Source organism: Peromyscus eremicus, unplaced genomic scaffold (genome assembly GCF_949786415.1).
Source record: "Peromyscus eremicus unplaced genomic scaffold, PerEre_H2_v1 PerEre#2#chr22_unloc_1, whole genome shotgun sequence".
In the NCBI taxonomy this organism is placed as follows: Eukaryota; Metazoa; Chordata; class Mammalia; order Rodentia; family Cricetidae; genus Peromyscus; species Peromyscus eremicus.
The window spans coordinates 4,113,862-4,129,292 of NW_026734286.1; the positions used below are offsets into that span (position 1 = coordinate 4,113,862).

Below are 15,431 nucleotides of genomic sequence, written 5' to 3' on the forward strand. Positions count from 1 at the left end.
GCACGCCTTTAATCCCAGCACTCAGGAGGCAGAGGCAGGCAGATCTCTGCGAGTTCGAGGCCAGCCTGGTCACACAGAGTGTTCCAGAACAGCGGAGCTGTTACACCGAGAAACACTGTTTCAGCAAACCCATCCACCCCCGAAATTAAATAAATAAATAAATAAATAATTCACTCATTCATTCCAATAAAATCGTGGCAGCTTCCTTACACAGGTGAATCCTTCCACAGGCTGGCCAGCAGATTTCCTGTATCCTTGCCAGGCAGCATTTATCTAGTGTGCTCCCATTTCGCAGAAGGCAATTGAAGCTCAAAGAGAGAAGCGCGCACTATCTCAAGCCCTTCTCGCCAGAAGCCAGTACTGCCACCTCTGTTCCACGCCCCACCTCCGCATCCTGCCCCCATCATGCCCTCCCAGCCTGACTGTAAAGGGGCGGCGGGGGGGGGGGGTGGAGGGGGCGGGGGGGGGAGAGGGGAAGAGACAGGCAGGGTCACGTGGAGCTAGGTTACGAAGAAGGAAGCTAGGCACAGTGCAGACGGCTTGCTGATTCTGGGACTGGGCAGGAAATCAAGGTAAGGGAGGGTGTGCGGCTGGCACCCTCAAAAGTACTCCTTGGAGGCAAAGCTGAGAAGAGACCGGGGAAGATGAAGACAGAATGTGGGCAGACAGTGCGCAGAACTGTCACCTTCTGGTCTCACAGCAGAGACTCCGCCATGGACCCACCGTTGCCGAGTGAAGCCACCCAAACGCTGCCCGCGCCGCCCTCTGCGCTGGCGTCCTACCGTTGGCACACTGCAGGCGGAGGGGAGAAGGCTGCTGGAGGGTTCCGCTGGGGCCGCTTCACCGGCTGGGGAAGGACCCTGAGCCATCAGGAGCCCATGGTGAGCAGCCAGCCAGCCCCTCGATCTCTATTTCGTCGGGTCCTCTCTGCACCCCCCAAGGAGTCAAGGCCCAGTCGCCTCCGGCTTTCCAAGACCCTGTGGGGGAGGCACAAGAACGTGGCACCGCTGGAGCCCAAGCCAAATCCCACGGCCCCAGGTATGTTCTCCCCCACCCGAGCTGGGACCAGGCTGGGTGGCCGGATGCCTGGGTGTTTGTCTGTCAACCTAACATCAGCCCTCTAGACACAGGAAGTTGTGGGGAGTATGAAAGCCCAGCAGGAAGTGGCTGGGGCCCCCAGCAGCCCTCATCTGTCTTTCCCCCTAAACTGGAGTAAGGGAGACTCACAGGACCTGTAGGCAGCGGGGCTTCAGCCGGAGAAAGGGGCATTGAACCGACGCACCTTAGTGCTATCTGGATGTTCAAAGGCTCTTGGCCCTGATGGTTGTCTCCTGTATCTAACCGACTGGCTCTGAATCTCAGCTGCCTTACAGCCTCTGCCTTACTTTGTTTGCTTGAGTCTGAAATTCCCCATCTCTGCCTTGAAGAGCACACTCCTTCAAACAGATGTTTACTCGTTCATCTGTATGTGTGTGCCTGAATGTGGGCATATCTCATCTCCCTTATCACAGCGCATGTGTTGAGGTCAGAGGACAACCTGCGTGTATCAGTTTACGTCGGGGGGTGGGGGGGGCAAGCCGCAGTTCCAGTGAGGAAGTCAAAAGACACCTTTCAGGAGTCAGTTCTCTCCTTCCATCATGCGGGTCCTGGGGTTCAAACTCAGACGCTTAGCCTTGGTGGCAAGCTTTCATGCTGGCCCAAGCAGACGGTTTTTGAGCATTGAATTGGTTCTAGTCCCTAACTGAGGCACCGAGGACAGCTGTGGGCAAAGCAGAAGACACCCCCTGCCCTGAAGAGTTCACAGAGTTGGGGTGGGTGGGGGGTTAGTTACACACACACACACACACACACACACACACACACGTCAATGTGAAGATGACAGATGCTGCCGAAGGAGAACTAGGAGACGAGCGGAGACTATGAAGCTCAGAGGCCAGGCGTAGTACGAGCCCAGGGCCTAGCATATACTAAGACATCCGTGAGTAAGGAAGAGTTGGGGCTGTGGATGTGGTTCAGTGGTAGAGCACTTGTTTAACGTGGGAGAAGCTATGGGATGGGGGTTTTATACCCATCACCAAGAAAGAAAGGAAGAAAGAAAGAAAGAAAGAAAGAAAGAAAGAAAGAAAGAAAGAAAGAAAGAAAGAAAGAAAGGTCATACGTATTGCCCCTAGTGGGGAAGAGCAGAGTAGAAAACAAACTGAGAAGATTCAGCCCTTATTTCCTGGAAGCCCAAGGTTAATTCAGCTCTTTCCTAGAAGTTCTCGAAACACCTTCCATTCCTTTCGGAGCTAGGAATATTAATGCACACCGATAATCCCAGCACTTGGAAGGCAGGAGCAGGGGGAGGATTGATCTGAACTGTGTAACAAGACTATCTCAAAACAAATGGGGCTCTGACAGGCAAAGGCGCCTGGTGGACAGCCTGAAGACCCACGGGGTGGAAGAGAGAATTGACTCCTGAAAGTTGTCCTTTGCCCTCCACATGAAGCATGGTGTACATTCCACTCCCCAAATAAACAAATTCGGGCTGTCCTCTGGCCTGCCCTTGTGCGAGAGACAAGAGAGTGTGTACACACACACTAAACAAACGTCATAAAAGGCAACTCAGTATATAGTATTATTTTAGAAAAAATGGTTTCATATTGTAGGGATTTTTTTTCTCCCCAAGATGGGGTCTTGCTCTGTAGATCTGGCTGGCCTCTGACTCACAGAGATCTGCCTGTCTCTGCCTCCCATTTGCTGGGATTAAAGGTGTACACCACCATGCCCAATTATTTCTTTTTGCTTTTAACAATTTAAGGGCTCACACAGGAAAGGCAAGTGCTCTGGTACTAAGCCCCCAGCCCTGCAGAATCATTCTTTGAGGCCCTCAGTGTCCACCATGTAGTTGTCCGCTACACAGGATCCAGACAGAGCTTTCTACCAAGCAGCCCTGCTCCTTCTTAGCTCTCCATGCCCCACGGCTCGCTACTGCTGCTCCCACGATTGGGGGTTGGGTGTAGCCAAGCCCAGGGCTCAATCCCCAGCACCACAAACCAACCAACCCTAGTTCCTAACTGGCTGCCAGTGCCTTCTCTCCAGCCTTGCTCGCCCTTCCCTTTATTTCCCTGGGCCTTCCCCCTCTGCCGGCCTTTGGTCAGACACTCCTGCTTCCGTCCCTTTCAGCTCGGCTGGGTGAAATTCAAACTTCAGTTCAAACCCTAGTGCAAATGCACTCTTTCTGGGTGGGGAGGGGAGTCTTCCCTGGCCCACTCTACACTAGCGCCACCTCCCCAAGAAAGAACACTCCCATATACTTCCCGTTTCTTGTCTACAGCTTTCTCAGATGGAATGCCCTCCACCTTAGAGAAGTTATTTTATCAGTGGGCATGTGCACAGCATGTGGAAGTCAGAGGATAACTGGAGAATTGTTTTTTTTTTCTCCTTCCACCTTTATGTGAGTTCTAGGGATTGAATTCACATCAGGCCCCCATGGCTGGCACCTTTACCTGTTCTGCCTCCTTGCTGGCCCCAGATTAGTTATTTACGTAAGAAGCCGAGGCTTCTGCCCCTTCATTCTCATATTCTCCCTCTCCCTCCCTCGTCCCCTTTTGGGATAAGGTCTCAATCGGTAGCCCAAACTGGCCTGGAACTCATCATCCTCCTAGCTCAATGTCCTACGGGGCTCAGCCTTGCCCACTCTCTTGGTTAAGAGAGGAATGGTCGTGTTAGAAGCCTGGCTTAACCACTCAAAAGCTGGTGATTCTGGGTAGGCCACTCAGCCTATCTGGGCCTCGGTTCTAATGCCCTTTAAATGGCTTTTGAAGGACTGAGTGAGGGAAGGCATGTAAAGTGGTCAACACAGTCCTGGGAGAGATTCGTCCGACGACACCCAGCCTGGCATGGTTCTGAACATGCAGGAGGGCATCAGAGGGAGAAAGGGGAGGCTCTGAATCAGCATCCCCTCCTCTTCCCAGAGCCAGAGCCGGAGTTGGAAGTACCCCCAGATCCACCTGCTGTTGCACAGATCCCTGAGCCTCCCACTCCTGACATGCCTGTTTGGGACATCGGGGGCTTCACCCTGCTTGAAGGAAGGCTGGTGCTGCTTGGTGAGGAGGAGGTAAGAAAGAGCGAGGCGAGGAAAGGGAACTGGACAGACGCAGTGGCAGAGGGGTAAACACCAGAAACATATGCGCCGCCCTCCTGTCTGTCTCCCCTTTCTGACTGCCAACTTCTATGGGAGGACAGGGTCCTCGCCAAATCCGGATGGGAAGCGCCAGCTCAGAAAGCAACATGCAGGCATCCATGGGGAACCTCCGGGATCCAGGTAAATTTGGGAGACTGGGGAGGCTGTAGAACTGGGGTGCTTTTCAAAGCGATCCGTAATCTACCATGGTCCTGCCCTTAACCTCCTACCTCTAACCACCCACAGATCGCACTCCTGGAAAAACTGAGCTGGAAGCCACTGGTTCCAACCAGGTCCACAATGTTCGGGTATGGCAGCCAGTGTGACAGGGTGGGGGTGAACAAGGTCTCCCAGACCTGGGCCTCACACATGCTGTACCATCTAATTAAATCTGGAGACCTGATATATATATATATTAGGGCCAGGTGTGGTAGTGCATGCCCATAATCCCAGTACACAGAGACAGGATTGCTCAGGCTCCATAGTGAGTTCCAGGCAAGCCAGGGATATATATTAGACGGCCTGAAAAATAAACACACACATACACACAAAACGACAACTATTTTACAATGTGTGATCTTCCTACCTCTGCCTCCTGCATAGCAGGAATTACAGTCCTGGGCCTGGAGGGCCAGGGCAAAAAAGGGATCATGGGTAAGGTCATGGCCAGCTCTGAGCCTCTTCATCTGTTGTTGGTTGAATAGAGCTAAGGAGAAAATTCCTCTGTTTTTATTTGGATATATATTGGGGGGGACGGGGGGGGTTGTGAGGTTTTTGTTGGTTTGCTTTTCAGACAGGGTCTCTCTATGTAGCCACTATGTAGTCCAGGCTGGCCTTGAATTCAGAGATCCAACTGCCTCTGCCTCCTAAGTTCTGAGATCAAAGGTGTGCACCGCTATGCCAAGCCCAATCCTAGCTGTCCTAGAACTCACTCTGTAGCCCAGGCTGGCCTCAAACTCTCAGAGATCCATCTGCCTCTTCTTCCTGAGTGCTGGAATCAAAGGGGTGTGCCACCACCACCGAGCTAGGTTTTATTTATTTATTTGTTTATTTATCTAGTTAGTAAGTTAGTTAGTTGTTGTTTTTCAAGACAGGGTTTCTCTGTGTAGTTTTGGTGCCTGTCCTGGATCTCACTCTGTAGACTAGGCCGGCCTCAAACTCACAAAGATCTACCTGGTTCTGCCTCCCGAGTGCTGGGATTAAAGTCGTGCACCACCACCGCCCTGCTCTAGGTTTTATGTTTTTAAAACAGTTTCATACTATAGTCCAGAATTTCCTGTAAATTGGTATGTAGTTCATGCTGGCCTCTAATTTTCAGCAGTCTCCTGCATCAGCATCCTAAATTCTGGGATTATAGATGTGAGGCACCACACCCTGTTCCCTCTTTATGAAGAGTCTCTAGAGAATTCTGGCTGCTGGGGCTGGGGAGATGACTCAGTGGCCAAGTAAACATGAGGATCAGAGTTTGGATCCTCTGCACCCATGCAAATACTAGGTAAGCATGGCAGCCGGCCTGTAAGTCTAGTACTTGGAAGGTGGAAAGGAAATCCCCAGAACAAACAAACCGGCATCTATCATATCAGTGCATTCTGGGTTCAGTGAGAGACCCTGCCTCCTGGTGGAGAGCCTGAGGAAGAATCTTTGTTTGTTTGTTTCAAGACAGGGTTTCTCTGCATAACAGCCCTGGCTGTCCTGTAACTTGCTTTGTAGACCAGGATGGTGTTCTTGTTTTTGTGTTTGTTTGTTTGTTTGTTTTTACTCTTTAATCTTTTTTGGGGGGGGGCTGCTACCCAGCTCCCAAATAAATCACACACAGAGGCTTATTCTTAATTGTGAATGCCTGGCCTTAGCTTGACTTGTTTCTTGCCAGTTTTCCTTAACTTATCCTGTCTACCTTTTGCCTCTGGGCTTTTCCCGTCTCTTACTTCTGTAAACTTATTGTCACTCTGTGGCTGGCTGTGTAGCTGGGTGGCTGGCCCCTGGAGTTCTCCTCCTTCTCTGGCTACTTCCTCTTTTTTTTTCTCTCTCCTCCCAGATTTCTCCTTCTATATATTCTCTCTGCCTGCCACCCCTGCCTGTCCTTTCTCCTGTCTTGCTATTGGCTGTTCAGTTCTTTATTAGACCATCGGGTGTTTTAGACAGGCACAGTAACACAGCTTCACAGATTTAAACAAATGCAACATAAACCAAAGTAACACACCTCAAAATAATATTCTACAACGGGCTGGCCTGAAACTCATAGGGATCCTCCTGCCTCTGCCTCCAGAGTGCTGGGAATAAAGGCATGCGCCACCATGCCTGGCTCTGAGGAAGACTCTTGATGTCAGCCTCAGGACCACACATACACATGTGCATACACACTCACTTACATATGCACACATACACATCACACACAAGGACACATGGGAAAATGTTGTAAGCATTAGAAATGGAAGCCTGCCTGCTTTACTGAGTTCTAACTCAAAAAGCATAACTTTGCCTTCTCCTTCTTTCTGTCACTGTTTTGAATATTGAACGAAAGCCTGCACATGCTTTCCCTGACACTGGGCTTTTTCAGCAGCCCCTGTCTCCCTGCACCATGCAGGTGCTTGCTAACCTCTATTATTGCACATGCTGACTTTCTTGGACACTAACTCAAAAGGCGTGGCTAAGGAAGGAAGAAAGGGAGGGGAGGTGGGAGACGGAAGAGAAAGAAATGCAAGTCATTGGGGAGGGGGAGAGAGCATCAAGATAGCTCTTGATTTAAGAGCGTTTGCCCCTCACGAGGTCCTGAGTCCGATCCCCAGTATTGCAAAACATAAATATAAGCATCATCTGCTGGTTATCGATATTAGTGCAGCCTGGACATGGGCTGGGTCCCTCAAGACTAGTAGATCCTGAAGGACACTCTGGGAGGACAGAGCTGAGGAGAGAGCACAGAGTTCTACCTGACTCACATACCTCTCTGCCCTCTTAGGGGTTACTCAAGAGGCTGAAGGAGAAGAAAAAGGCCAGGTCAGAGCTGGGAGCCCACGGCCCTCGAGATGGGTAAGAGTCTCCGGGAAGCTGGAAGCCTTGTAGCTCAACACTGCGCCAGTCTGCACCTCTGGGTTCCTTATCCTCACTTCCACCTGACCCCTCCCATGTTCTCTCTAGTCTGCCCCACACTGGGTGAACTTGGAGCTACACAGACTCCAGCCATTTTCTCATCTCTTGGTTGAAGGGTGGGAGTGGTCTCTGGAATAGAAGCTAACCGAACACCCTGGATCTGGGAGCTCCAAAGAATGCATGGAAATTAAGCCATAAAGGGCTGAGGGGGAGGAAACAGCAGGTCCAGCGCTAAGAGACCGAAAGGGACAGCAGCTAGGATGGCTAGAGATTAGAAAGCTAAGGTCTGAGTGAGCAAGGAATGACCACTTGTTCCCCTTCCCTGGCTCCAGACCCCCCAGTGCTCTGGGTTCTAGGGAATCACTGGCCACACTCTCTGAGCTGGACCTGGGTGCTGAGAGGGATGTGCGAGTCTGGCCATTGCATCCTAGCCTCCTGGGGGAGCCACACTGCTTCCAGGTAAATGAGGAACCTACCTTCGCCTCTACTAAACCTTGGCTCCATGTTAGCCTCTATTAAATCCTTGATTCCTGTACCCAATAGGTAACCTGGGCGGGCGGGAGTCGCTGTTTCTCTTGTCGCTCCAGCGCTGAGAGAGACCGTTGGATTGAAGACCTTCGTCGTCAGTTCCAGCCCAGCCAGGTCATGAGAGGGAAGGGACGGACACAGAAAGCCCTTCCACAAGCCAGGCCCTGGCCCTTACACGCCACCCAAACAGTTTGCCCCAAACCCTCCCGTGCAACACACCCACCTAGTCCACACCTGTGCAACCACCAGCCCCATGAATGTCAGACTTGCCCCCGCATCCAGTTCTGGATCTATTTGCTCCCCAAGTCCTGCCTACCAAGTAGTCGCCAAGTCCTCAGTCCGGGGCTACTCCTTTTATATCCTAAACCCCTATGTGTGCGACACTTCCCAAAGCTAGATGTGTTCTGCTTACGGCTCCCAGACATTCGTGGCCCCAGCCTCTTCCCCAAGGGGTCCTGCGACATGGGAGTCACAGTGCGCGTCTTGGAGGGCAGACACATCCGAAACACTCCTTCTATCCCATTCCTGCACGCAGGATAACGTGGAGAGGCAAGAGACTTGGCTGACCGTTTGGGTGCACGAGGCCAAGGGGCTGCCCCGAGCAGCGGCACCCGGAGTGCGCGCGGAGCTGTGGCTGGACGGGGCGCTACTGGCACGCACTGCTCCGCGGGCCGGCCCAGGTCAGCTCTTCTGGGCAGAGCGCTTCCACTTCGAAGCGCTGCCACCAGCCCGTCGCCTGTCACTGCGGCTGCGCGGAGCCCGCCCGGCAGGTGCAACCGTGGGCAGGGTGACGCTGGAACTGGACGAGGCGAGCATCCCCCGCGCGCCCGCCGCAGGCCTGGAACGCTGGTTCCCGGTGCTAGGGGCGCCGGCCGGCGCGGCGCTACGGGCGAGGATAAGGGTGCGACGTCTGCGCGTGCTGCCGTCGGAGCGCTACAAAGAACTGGCCGAGTTCCTCACCTTCCACTACGCGCGCCTGTGCGAGGCGCTGGAGTCAGCGCTGTCGGCTCAGGCCAAGGAGGAGCTGGCAGCAGCCATGGTGCGCGTGCTACGGGCCACTGGCCGGGCGCAGGTGAGCAGCCGTGGCTACGCAGAGAGAGAGGTGGCCCGGAGCGGACAGATAGCGCTTTCTGAATTATGCTGGGGAGGAAGGGCCTGGACAGTGTCCACCAGGGCAAGGCGCCGTGAGGGCCGGGGCCACACTTAACCAATGAGGGACGACTCCTGAAGTTCAACTCCTTGAGGCTAGTCTGGAATTTCAGCTGCTAGGGATGCGGCCTGAACTTGTACTGTGAGAGGCAGACCCTGAACTTCATCTGAGAGGGTTGAGGTCTGAACTTCAGCGAGAGGGGAGGAGCTAATCGGTTCCATTTCTGCTGTGAAAGGTGGAGATTGTGATCTCATCTAAAAGCTGAGCTCTGTGCCTGAATATCATCAGCAAGAAGGGACAAGGCCTGTGCCTAGGTATGAAAGCTGGGCCAATGGTTGGGATCCCCAAGTTCATTCCATGTGATCCCTGTCCTCCACAGGCATTAGTGACAGACCTTGGCACCTCAGAGCTGGCGCGCTGTGGAGGCCGTGAAGCGCTGCTATTTCGCGAAAATACCTTAGCTACCAAGGCCATTGATGAGTACATGAAACTGGTGGCACAGGAGTACCTCCAGGAGACCCTGGGTAAGCTGAGAGAGGGAGGGATTGGTGCCAGAGGTCCAGGAAGCCCCGAGTGACCTGTCTTCTTGGAATGAATGGTGCCTTCGGGTGGGAGTGGAGTGTTGCTATTTCCCCAAGATGTTAGGTGCTTCCAGAGTAAGTTGGAGATAGGGTTGGCGGCTGGCTGTGATGTGTCTGGGTTCATGACCTTAGACTGTCTGTTCCGGACCTCAGGGGAAGTTTTGCGGTGTCTCTGTGCCTCCACTGAGGACTGTGAAGTGGACCCTAGCAAATGCCCTACACCAGAGCTCTCCAAACACCAAGCCAGACTCCGAAACAGCTGTGAGGAGGTTTTTGAAGCTATCATCCACTCTTACAAGTGAGAACCAGGGACCCAGCACCCGAGTCCAGCCCTGCCTCTCAGCCACCGCGCTGCCCTGACCAACCAACAAAATGCAGGGCACTCAATTAAATTTGATTCAATATTGGAGATATGCTTATATCAAAGTCAAATTTAACCACCCGGGTTTTATTTGTTGAATCTGGAAAACCCTACATTCATGCCATACCACCTAACCCCAAGTAACCTAAAGACTCACTTCCTTTGCCTTTAACCACAAGTGATTCCGACCACTTAACCTTGGTCAACATACGATTTTAATTCCAAATGTTGCATATTCCTAATCCCATGACCCCTGTATCCCAAATCTCATGAAACTGGTTATAGGAAACATGAGCATCCAGTCCCTTAGCTTCTGACCCTAGGATAACTTGCATGCTTAATCCTGTGATTTATGATCCCAGGTAACATTGTAACCCTCACCTCATCTTAAGTCATATTATACTCAGGCACCTCACTCTCATGTGGAATTATAACTATACCCCAAACTCATGGCCTTTGTTCCCATGTGATCTTGTCTGCAAATCTAAGAGTAGACTCTAGAGGTTGCTACACTTGTGCTGTAAGTTCTTATAAGCCTCTGGGACCCAAGTCCCAAACACTGTTATCCAGATAATCCCAACCGTGCAACCCAAACAACAGGTTCAATGAAAAGAAAGCACACACAGGCTTCATGAATCACAGCTAAGCCGTGTAGTGCTTCCCATACACCTGACCTCTGGATTTATGACCTTGATCATCCACGATCTTTATGTCCCTATCCCCTGCCTCTAACCATTGCTTCTTCTGCCCCAGCTGGTTCCCAGCGGAGCTGGGCACTGTCTTCTCAAGCTGGCGAGAAGCATGCAAAGCCCGTGGCTCTGAGGCACTGGGACCCCGGCTGGTGTGTGCCTCCCTCTTCCTGAGGCTCCTATGCCCTGCCATCTTGGCACCCAGCCTCTTCGGCCTGGCACCAGAGCACCCGGCCCCAGGCCCAGCCAGAACCCTTACACTGATCGCCAAGGTTATCCAGAATCTTGCCAACCGTGCTCCGTAGGTGCTGGGAGAATGTGGGGCAATAATGGGATCGGGGAGTAGGGGGTTGGCAGGTGCCTGTCATGACTCAACCAGTTTGGCTCCAACTCAGGTTTGGTGAGAAGGAAGCCTACATGGCCTTTATGAATAGCTTCCTGGAAGATCACGGACCAGCCATGCAACACTTCTTGGACCAGGTGGCCGTGGTGGATGCAAATGCCACACCCAGGGGCTACCAGGGCAGTGGAGACCTGGCCCTCCAGTTGGCAGTTCTTCATGTCCAACTCTGCACAATCTTTGCTGAACTTGACCAGGTGTGGCCTGAACCCAGAACCCTGGATGCCGGGTAAAAAGGCAAGAAGGCTGGGAGGCATTGGTGCCAGAGAGTTCACAGGACATCTTCCTTGCCTGCCTTGACAGACAACCCAAGATAGCTTGGAACCACTGCCCACCATACTTCGAGCCATCGAAGAGGGCCGGCCTGTTCCAGTGTCTGTGCCAATGCGTCTTCCCCGCATCCCCACCCAGGTCCATTCCAGGTAACCTCAAGTCTGGCCTAGGTTCTCATGGGTGGCAGGAGGGGTCCCTATGTTAAGATGAATAATGCCAGGAGCAGGATCATGTTGGGGTCAGCGGTCAGAAGCTGGGGATGGCATCATTTAAAAAGGCAGGCAGAGGAATGGCCCACTGTGTGGTCAAAGGGTAAATATTCACAGAATCAGAGTCCAAGATTGGGACAGAGTCATGTCAGAGGTCAAGAAAGGGTCACCTCCAGGGTCAGGGAAGGTAGCTTTGTGGGGTTGTGGATGGGGTCAAATCAGGGGTCAGGTGGAGACAAGATGTTGCAAAGGTCAGAGGAGCAAAGGTCAAGCTTCGGGCTTAGGACAAATAGGACTAGTTATGGGGTTACAGGTTAGACACCATTTTCTATCAAAAAGCAAGAGCAGGGTCAGTTCAAGCCCAGAGGTTGGGAAGAAGATAGGGTCAACTGGGAAGAAAGTGGATACCCTTGTGAGCAGAGGTCGATGCCAGGGTCAGACTGGGATCAAAGTTATGGAAAGTCAGGTCAAGGTCAGAAGTTAGAGCCAAAACTGGAGAGGGAGAAAAGATTAGAGTGGGATGGTAGTCAGAAGTTAAAGACGGCGTATCATCAAAGTCACGGGTCAAAGTGTGGTCCTAAGAGATAGAGTTATACTGGTGTAAAAAGTGGGGTCATTTAGAGTTATCTCCGGGGCCAACTGAGGGTCTGAACTTCCGCATCCCACCTCCAGCTTCTCTTCAGGGGAGAAACCCGGTTTCCTGGCACCCCGAGACCTCCCCAAGCACACCCCTCTCATTTCCAAGAGCCAATCTCTGCGCAGCTTTCAAGGGGCAGGGAGCTGGGCCCGTCGGCGTCCAGATGAGGAACGGTCCCAGAGGCGGCCGCGGCCAGTGCAGCGCACACAGAGCGTCCCTGCCAGGCGGCCTGCCCGCCGCCGCCCTTCTGCAGGTCCCAGGCCGAGACTCAAAGACTCACTCCGCACTGGCCCAGCGCCATGCCGACGGGCCTGGACTGGAGCTTCTGCATCGCTGCCTCGGAAGCCATCGGTGCCATGGCAGCGCCAGCTGGACCAGCCCGGGGACCGATACCAAGCTTTGGGAACTCACCGACCAGTGGGCAAGGTGACATCCGGCCCAAATCTTAGCCTGGGAGTGGGGCGGGCCGCGGGTAGAAACGGAACTAAAAAAGGACCTTAGGACTCATCTAACCGACTCTGAGACTGTTTTCCCCGCCCAACAAACTCGCTAACAGAGTAGAAAGATGATAAAATGAGGATGGGACCCGAGGATGGGTCGGATTACAGCTGCTATCTTTCCGTAGCTAGCAGAGATACAGTGCGAGGTAGCTGCACTCCGCGAGGAACAGAAAGCTCTGTCCCGTCTGGTGGAGTCGCTGAGTACCCACATCCAGGCCTTGACGGGACAGCAGGAGCAGCTGAGCGGTCAGCTGCAGGACCTGGACTCCAGACTGGGAGCTGGGTGAGTCCCGCCCTTCCCCGTAGCTCAGATCCCTGCCTCTTTGACAGGGCCGCCCAGATCTCACCCAGAAAGTCCCTCCCCGCTTAAGCCGGCCCCCAGGTCCTAACAGCTCCATTCCGTGGATGAGCAACCTCCAAGTTACCACCCCAGGCCCCTGCAGCCCTCTCTCACATACTGCGGGACCTATCTCACACCTGTCTTTGGCTGGTCATTTTACTCACACCCCTTCAACCAGCCCCTCCTAACCAGATTGGACCATGTTGTCCAATTGGTCAGTCTCTGCCTTCAAATGGTGATTGATTAATCCTTCTATCTTTTTTTCCTCCTTCCTTTTTTTTCCTTCTGTGAAGCAGGATTTAGCTATGTAGCCCAAGCTAACCACGAACCCTCCATCCTCTTGCCTCAGCCCCCGAGTGCTGAAGTTACAGGGTTACACCACTACACTTGGCTAGTCTTTGCCAAGACCCTCCTTCAGATACCCCCTGTTCTCTAATCTGAACAAGCCCCAACCACTGGATCCCTGGCTGTCCACCCTGGATAGAAGGGAGTTTCTCAGCTTTTGACCTGCCCCCTCTCTTGCCTCTGACCTCCACAGGATCTTAAAGTTGGATTCTGAGGGTGGTCTTCCAAGCAACGGAAGCCACAGGCTAAAAAGTCTGGTGAGACTCTTGCCTGAGACTGGAGGGGAGTGGGGAGTCCATTTGGTGAACACCCCCACCTTGACTCCAAGCCCATTTCCACTGCCTTCCCAGGAGCACCGTCTGACTGAGATGGAATGTACTCAGGACCAGCTGAAGGATACCCTCCACAGTCTGCAGCTTCTTTCAAGGACACCAGGGTCCTGGAGCCAGCCCCTGCCTCTCAAAACGCCATGTGTCAATGGAGCCGAGCTGTCAATGGGCACTTGAGCTCTCATTCCACGCCACATGGTCTGGAAGCTAAGAGCCACTACAGAGGGTTGTATGCCTTTGCCTCAGCCTTCATGGCTGTTAGTGGGGGACAGGGGGAGGTGCCAATCACTCTGATACTGTGAGGTTGCCCAGTAAATCTCTATTTCAGTAAAATCACTGGCTTTTCTGCCCCTACAAATGATTAATCAGAGAGCACACCTAGTTCTCCATTTGGCTCTCCCAAATTCTTACCTAATTTAAAGTTCCCCAAAGATGGACGTAATAAACAGACTCTTTCCATTGCTGTGATCTAGGCTATCACTCCAGGAGATTCCATTCTCTCGTCTGTAAAATGTATCTAAAATTCTCTACGTAGTAGACAACTCTTTGTTAAAGGTGTTCAATAAAAGGTATTAATCGTTGTTATGGGAAATGCCTGCTTTTCAGTGAAGCACAGATCTCCTACCCTCCTATCCCACCTCATCCTCTATCAGTATCTCAGGCCCCAAGTGACAGAATCTTTCTAGATTTCAAATCACAGTCCAGGCAGGGAGGGCATGTGTCTGAGAGGCAAATGAAGTAAGAGAATGTAAGGGGAGAATACAGTTGCATTCTGTGGCTGGTTGAGTGAATGTACAGGTATTTGACTCATGGATAAAAGGGGAAGGTAGATGAAACAATAGGCAGATGACTAGGTTAGCATTCACTGAATGTTTGACTTGGTAGATGTTTAAGGCAGGTCACTAATCATAATGGATAGGTCTACTTAGAGAAGAATGATTCACAATAGGAAATTAATACTTGAACTAAGGAGTAATCAAATGTACATACACATACATATCTCACATTTATTGAGGTCTTTTGGGACTCCCAAATGAGCCATGGGAAGATAATAAAGTAAATAAACATGAACTCCTGTCTTCGTCACTTGGAGAAGATGAATATACAATTGATGGGTGAATATGGGTGGATTGTTGAATCCTTTTATTATATGGATAAATAGATACTTGGTTGCTGAAGCAATGACCCTGTACATGGGATATGGGTGGATAGGTTAAGTGAATTTTTGGATAGGTGATTTGTTCATTGGGCTGTTGAGTGGTTGATGGATTGAGCATGTGGATAAACGGGTGGACAAATGGTGATGGATGGGAGAAAGCTTGTGATGTGTATACAAGAGCTAGTCTGGAGGTTGAGATCTTAAGACTAGGTGAAGGAGAGCTTAGCATTCGTGACAGACATCAAGTAGTTCTAGGGTCTTGGAGATGTTGAAGTCCAATGTAAACAATGAAGAAAGACCAGTGACCATGTGATTGGAAGAGACTTGAAGCTAAGGACTGACTGGGTCGAGTCCTCAATGATCTAAGAATGACCCAAAGGAAAACTTGTCTGCTTCCTTCCCACTCATCTGGTGTTACTAACAAACCTAGTATAGGAAGAACCAGTGGGGTGCAGGAGGATGTTGTTATGGTAACAGAGCCCCTCCCTAGACGCTCAGGTCCTGCGGACCCTTTAAGGGTGGCCTGCTTGGCCACTCCCAATATGGCGGCGCGCCCGTTGGACCCCCCCCCCGGAGTGGCACAAGGGGGGGCAGACCTCCTCATCATGGCGGCGCGGCGGGGCTGTCGCGCTGAGGTCACGGCGGCGCGCCGGGGGGGCGGGGCGGCGGGGGGAGCGA

At 52.3% G+C, this 15,431-nt stretch overlaps 1 protein-coding gene across 1 annotated transcript; it reads left to right on the forward strand.

Moving 5' to 3' along the window:
* Positions 1 to 493: 493 nt before the first annotated feature.
* On the forward strand, positions 494 to 14,574 carry Rasal3 (RAS protein activator like 3). The gene is made up of 17 exons (XM_059251960.1): positions 494 to 1,038; positions 3,957 to 4,099; positions 4,228 to 4,306; positions 4,412 to 4,473; positions 7,122 to 7,192; positions 7,585 to 7,711; positions 7,796 to 7,894; positions 8,316 to 8,852; positions 9,310 to 9,454; positions 9,665 to 9,809; positions 10,626 to 10,862; positions 10,957 to 11,158; positions 11,265 to 11,383; positions 12,116 to 12,506; positions 12,706 to 12,863; positions 13,459 to 13,522; positions 13,616 to 14,574. The coding sequence occupies exons 1-17, from the start codon at positions 645 to 647 to the stop codon at positions 13,769 to 13,771; spliced, it is 3,129 nt and encodes a 1,042-aa protein (XP_059107943.1). The 5' UTR covers positions 494 to 644; the 3' UTR covers positions 13,772 to 14,574.
* Positions 14,575 to 15,431: the final 857 nt, after the last annotated feature.

Bases quoted from the DNA above. Each gene is read 5' to 3' on its own strand.
- Rasal3 (XM_059251960.1), top strand. From the start codon at position 645: ATGAAGACAGAATGTGGGCAGACAGTGCGCAGAACTGTCACCTTCTGG. The intron at 4,474-7,121 runs GTATGGCAGCCA...CTGCCCTCTTAG, and splicing joins ACCAGGTCCACAATGTTCGG to GGGTTACTCAAGAGGCTGAA. The intron at 12,864-13,458 runs GTGAGTCCCGCC...TGACCTCCACAG, and splicing joins GACTCCAGACTGGGAGCTGG to GATCTTAAAGTTGGATTCTG.